This window comes from Schistocerca americana, chromosome 8 (assembly GCF_021461395.2).
Source record: "Schistocerca americana isolate TAMUIC-IGC-003095 chromosome 8, iqSchAmer2.1, whole genome shotgun sequence".
NCBI lineage: Eukaryota > Metazoa > Arthropoda > Insecta > Orthoptera > Acrididae > Schistocerca > Schistocerca americana.
Genome location: NC_060126.1, coordinates 201,992,482 through 201,999,099, shown reverse-complemented (window position 1 = coordinate 201,999,099; position 6,618 = coordinate 201,992,482). Strand labels below are relative to the sequence as shown.

General features: G+C 46.6%; 1 protein-coding gene across 1 annotated transcript in view; it reads left to right on the top strand.

Annotated features, from left to right (window-relative positions):
* Positions 1-365: 365 nt before the first annotated feature.
* The window catches only part of LOC124544798 (glucose dehydrogenase [FAD, quinone]-like), a 48,358-nt gene continuing 42,105 nt past the window's right edge, over positions 366-6,618 (top strand). Inside the window, exon 1 of the mRNA XM_047123479.1 lies at positions 366-404. Coding sequence (XP_046979435.1) covers positions 391-404 — 14 coding nt within the window. The 5' untranslated portion in view covers positions 366-390. The remainder of the gene's footprint in view (positions 405-6,618) is intronic.

The window sequence follows — 6,618 nt, the reverse complement described above, 5'->3', positions numbered from 1 at the left end:
TAAAGGGTCAAATTGGCGGAGCGAATGCTGAGATCATAATTGTACCATCTTGTTCTGAGAGCGAACTGAGCAATAGGGCAGACAACTTCACGGAAGCTCACGAGGTACCAGGGGGAAGGTGTTGCCCGTGTCCGGAATCCCCGCGTCTTCCCGGTGTGACGTCACTCTGGTGGTTTCGGACTCCTCCAAGGTCGCGGAAGACGCACCCACACACCGGGCTTCTCTTCTCGTTATCAGCGGCTCTGCACAGAGTGCGCTAACCGCCGCAGTTTCCGCGAAGAGCCGACTAGGGAGGGGAGAGCGAGAGGGGGAAACTGCAATATTAAAAGCCAGCCCGCTGAGACGGCAGGCAAGTCCACCGCCGAGATCGCTTCTGGACACCTGTGCACCATGGGGACGCAAGCGTAAGTAGCCGCACGGGCAGCTTCCCCTGCACTTCCCACACACTTCGTGCTTCACACAGGCTCCAGATCTCACAAGTAGCCTTTTGCAGCCCAAGTTGACTGCTCTTTCAACTCCCCACGAGGGGGCGAATTGCCAGCTGAGTTCTACAGCGATGGCTGCGCTACATAAAACAAATGAGGAAACGGTTTTCGTTTTAAACTAAATCTTCAGGGTGGGCAAGAAGTCCCTGTACCCTCTAGTATCGAATGTTGATTTGACTTGACTTTATCACAAATACATACTTACACATTAAGTGTCGAATATATGGGTGTGTTCCCCATCGCCTCCATAAGCCTCCATGTTCTTCTCGACATATTTTTGAGCGTGTACGTGCGAAATGTATCGTCAACAGCATTGCGCAGGTCTTCGTTTGTAGCATAATGACGTGCAGATGCATGCGTCTTAATGACTCTCCATGACGAGTTGTCAGATGTGATGAGTTCAGGACTCCTCGGTGACCATTTCAAGGGAGCTGGTGTTGCTGGTGTAACACAACCTGTCTACCGTCCTGGGAAGTGTTCATTTAGGAACTCGCGCACTACAAAAGCGTAATGAGAAGTCGCTCCTCCTTGCTGCAAGCGTATGCGTTCTGTGAGACCCCTTTCCTCACCCTGAGGTATTAACCACGATTGTGACGTGTGTAAATAATTTGCTCCGTTCACAGTCTCTCCAAAACAGTACGGTCAAGCAGATGTTGTAATGTCATCGCTGCCCATATTATTACGAGAGGCGGGCTCCTTTCTAAGACGACTATGTAACGGGCGTACTCTTCGGCCAAAACGACAATATTTCTGGCACGTGAGCTGCGGTAAACGGAACATTCATCTGAAAACATAACCTTGCCACGGCTCACTGTATTTGGAAATTGCGTTAGCAAAGCACAGCATGCTAAAACGCGCTCATTACAGGCTGTATCCGATAAGTCGTTTACGAACGTCGGTCGAAAAGATCGGACCTTAAAGTCTCTATTCGTGTGATCTCGCTATGTTGTCCTTGGTATGCCTAGTTCCTCTACGTGTCGACTTCCCAGGAGATAGCTCAATCGAAGCAGAGGCTCCGAACATGTTTCTTCTCATGTCTTCTCCCTTCCACTCCGTGAGCTGTCTTTAACACAAGCAAAAGGATGTCTTTCCCAATCCAGATGCGTTGCCTTTCGCGGTGGAGTCTTATTAAATACTTCCTGGAGTGCTCCCATAATCTGCCTCATTGGCTGCCCTGTGTGTTGTGGTTCGTGCACCCACACACTTGTCACTAAGGGCTGCTTACTAGTGTAGCTCTGACCGCTCACATCTGCCATGGCTACAAATTAAAACTTCACAGCGACTCTTACTGCGGTTCTAGGAGCTTCCAGCCTCGGGCATGGATGTGTGTGATGTCCTTAGGTTAGTTAGGTTTAAGTAGTTCTAAGTTCTAGGGGACTGATGACCTCAGATGTTAAGTCCCATAGTGCTCAGAGCCATTTGAATCTTACTGCGAAAACATGTAAACATGAATTCCAACAATTGATTCCAACAACTGATACGAAGTGACAAATTAGTAACCTGCATAATAACGTTTTATACTAAACTGGTGTTACAGGGGTACGGAAGCATCTCACCCTCATTGTAGGTGATAACTTGAGAAGTTTTAAATACTGGTAGGCGATTTAAATGGCATATAAAGATACATCTACAGTTACATAAATTTTGCGCACTCTGCAAACGACTCTGAAGTGCATGGCAGAGGGTACTTATGATTGTACCATTTTTAGAAGTTCTTCCCATTCCCATCACGCAACGAGTGGGAAAAGACTCATTGTTTTAATGCTACTTGGCACGCGGAAATATCTCACCTTGCATTCGCGCTTCCTACGAGAACGATAGGTAGGGTAGTGGGGTAGATTCTTCACTTAATTTTGCCTCTTGAAACATCGTAAGTAGGCCTTCGGGGGAAAATCTGCGTTTATCTTCAAGCGTCTACTACTTCACGTATTCCAACATTTTCCTGACGCCCTTTTTCACAATGTCATTCATGCAAGACGTCTTATTTTCGCATATCGCACTTACTCTAGCGTGAGGACATCTTTAAGACCAGAGTCAGGTACGAGGCACCACTCAGTGAAACAGAAGTAAAACGTTTACAGTTTAGTAGATTTTGAGTTATAGCTCCAAAATCAACTATGCAACCAAAATTAACTTACATCAGTTGCAGAGTATATAACCAAAATCTCTTAAGGTTTCCTAGTTCCCTGACCAGCGGAGAGTCTGCGTCGCGTGACCTGTAGCAGCCAACACAGCTGAGCACTATATTGTCGCTTCTGCTGTGCAAATTGGAAGGTTAGGGCAGCGAGTCACTTACATATAAACGTTCATTTGTTGAAAATATTTATAAACCACCAGTGCGTATTTACTGTATCCGCAGTACATAAAGGGAAAGCGGCTGTGGTCGAACATCGACGACCATGATTTATGACTACAAACAAGCAGTTCTGAAAGCACTGCCGTTTATTATAGCGGAAACTAACAGTTATATACTAAATAAAGTTGTTGGAACACGTTAAGTGTTAAATACGGCGAAACTGGATAAACAATTCGCGCAATGCATTTTAGTTGCTTCAGTTCCATACTACAAAAGTTTTGTCAAGTTTTTACCCTACTACCTCAAATATTCATGTCTATTTGATTATGAAGTTAACACCAATAAAGAAGGGAACGTGGGAAAACTTGAAAAAAGTCACAGACAAAGCATAAAAAATTAGCTTAGAGGAACGTAACAGGAAGAAAATGTACGTAAATCGTAGTCTATTAATAACAGATCCAACGCAGAGGGTGAGGTGGGGAGGGATGTCATACATCTTTCCATGTATAAACGGCTCTTAATCACAAAATCTGGATTCAAAAGACTCTAACACGTGATGGATAGTGCGTATTTTACTTATTCTTTCTTTATTTATTACGAAGTGTTTTTCTCAGCCATACTCCTATAGATAGTTAAGAATTGTTAGACCATCATATGCTGACATTTATCTTTATTTCTTTAGTATTAAATTTTTCGCTTTTGAAGGGACTTTCAAGATGACGTAGGTACATTTCAAGTGCTGTATAGGCACACAGTAGGAGTAGAATGTCAAAACTGGAGCAGCAAAAGCTGCTATTTTGTAGGACGCAACCAAGGCGACCAACTCCAGCGTTTCCTTTGTCATCTGTTCCACAATACAGCAGACATTTTCCAGTAAAATAACAGATTTTATGAATGAATCGTATTTCCAAATTATTCTCACTGTTCTGCATTTTTACAAAACTTTCGTTGTTTTGTTTAATTTCTGGCGCCCAGGTTGGTGATGCGATCCAACCGTCCCCTCCCCTCCCCCACCCTCGCATAAATTCTACAGCCGGCCATCCCCTTACGTTGTCCCATGGGTCAAACAAACCTGTGATCGTCAGCGCTGCCCTTCTTGGAATATATTCAGTTTCCTCTGTTAACCCAATCCGGGATGGGTTATACGTACTTGAACAATGGTCAAAGATGGAACGCACAGTTGTTTTCTGTCCAGTACTGTTTGTAGACTGGCTGCATTTTTTCAGTACCCTACCAATATTCTGAAATGTAACATCTACTTTCATTGTAGGTGAAGAATTTACAATGACATGAGTAGTTCGTGGGGTGGGTAGAGTCAACCTGTTCACAGAGACAAATTGCGCGTAATACGGACACTGGAATATAAAATGCTCCGGTGTGCCCACCTCACATCCACATTCACATTCTAAGTTTGCCCTTTTCTGTATTCGGTGCAAATACACCAGACGTGGTCCATGGCACAACAATGACTGCAGAGGGTAGAAGGTGTTTCATTTTTAGTCTTTCCCCTATTGAAAAGAATATGCTATCAACCCTACGCGCCTATTGTAGATTCTTGTTATCATAAATGTATTGTGTGTTCCTAATTTGTTCAAAATTTTGACAAATCGTACCCATTATCTGTTCCACTTCCATAAATTCGTGAAGTTTTAATTAATGAAGTGTAGCCGTCTCCCTAATGACCAAATAATAACGAGACGACCATGTGTTGGTGTAGTTCCGAAATCAACTATTGATCTCACAAAGATATTCCTTTGCACACGTCGAAGAGATATTGAAGGCTTCAGTAGCTGAGTGTTTGCTGCCAACGTTCCTACTGTACCCGACAATCGAAGCAAGAACACTCGCCATTGGTAAATAATTTTATTAATCCCGCTGGAAGGTGAAATCTTCCCTGTCTGGTACTGATTAATTCGTTGTACAAAAGCCAAGGTTTTGCTACTTACTTGCACGAATACTAACACTGTGGAAGGTTCAAAAATGGTTCAAATTGCTCTGAGCACTATTGGACTTAACATCTGAGGTCATCAGTCCCCTAGAACTTAGTACTGCTTAAACCTAACTAACCTAAGGACATCACACACATTCGAACCTGCGACCGTAGCAGGCGCACGGTCCGGACTGAAGCGCCTAGTACCGCTCGGCCACAGCGGCCGGCTACTGTGGAAGGTACTTGATAGTAGAAGTTATACAGGTTCCAGTAAACATGAGACCGGAAGGCGCCGTTTACTTGACACCTGCGAATGAACGGTTACTAGCCGCCACTGCCTCTAGTATGAAGTATTGTTGGGAATACGCTGCATGAATAATGGGCCAGCGAACTGTTTCCCGGATACCGTCAGCACCATTTGTGAAAGATGATGAATCAGCACGAAGAGAATCATACAAATGATGAAAACTGTAGGGTGATCAGCTCGTCAGTAACGGTTAGTTATTTAGCGGGAATCTGGGACTGCGGCGAAAAAACAGGGGCGCTTTCTTGGCAACTGATTATATCTGTGAAGAAGACGCAGTATTTGCCGAGCTGAGCTGCCAGATGTGCAAGCCAGATAGTCACTCACGTTATCTTCCGAGAGAGGTACCGCGGCATTAGAGCAGATGATCCCGCCGTTGTTTGGAAGCAGCAGCGAAGGGCGCCGCTTGCTCGATATTCGGCAAGTCACAGACGTGGGCGAACGGAAACGTCGCCGGGCGTGCAGAGACCGTCCGCACCTGTGCAGTGATTAACGTAATAGGATTACAGTGCAACCTTAGTATCAAACAGCTTATTTGTAAGCTCGCCGCACGAACTACACTACTGGAAATTGAAATAAGAACACCGTGAATTCATTGTCCCAGGAAGGGGAAACTTTATTGACACATTCCTGGGGTCAGATACATCACATGATCACACTGACAGAACCACAGGCACATAGACACAGGCAACTGAGCATGCACAATGTCGGCACTAGTACAGTGTATATCCACCTTTCGCAGCAATGCAGGCTGCTATTCTCCCATGGAGACGATCGTAGAGATGCTGGATGTAGTCCTGTGGAACGGCTTGCCATGCCATTTCCACCTGGCGCCTCAGTTGGACCAGCGTTCGTGCTGGACGTGCAGACCGCGTGAGACGACGCTTCATCCAGTCCCAAACATGCTCAATGGGGGACAGATCCGGAGATCTTGCTGGCTAGGGTAGTTGACTTACACCTTCTAGAGCACGTTGGGTGGCACGGGATACATGCGGACGTGCATTGTCCTGTTGGAACAGCGAGTTCCCTTGCCGGTCTAGGAATGGTAGAACGATGGGTTCGATGACGGTTTGGATGTACCGTGCACTATTCAGTGTCCCCTCGACGATCACCAGTGGTGTACGGCCAGTGTAGGAGATCGCTCCCCACACCATGATGCCGGGTGTTGGCCCTGTGTGCCTCGGTCGTATGCAGTCCTGATTGTGGCGCTCACCTGCACGGCGCCAAACACGCATACGACCATCATTGGCACCAAGGCAGAAGCGACTCTCATCGCTGAAGACGACACGTCTCCATTCGTCCCTCCATTCACGCCTGTCGCGACACCACTGGAGGCGGGCTGCACGATGTTGGGGCGTGAGCGGAAGACGGCCTAACGGTGTGCGGGACCGTAGCCCAGCTTCATGGAGACGGTTGCGAATGGTCCTCGCCGATACCCCAGGAGCAACAGTGTCCCTAATTTGCTGGGAAGTGGCGGTGCGGTCCCCTACGGCACTGCGTAGGATCCTACGGTCTTGGCGTGCATCCGTGCGTCGCTGCGGTCCGGTCCCAGGTCGACGGGCACGTGCACCTTCCGCCGACCACTGGCGACAACATCGATGTA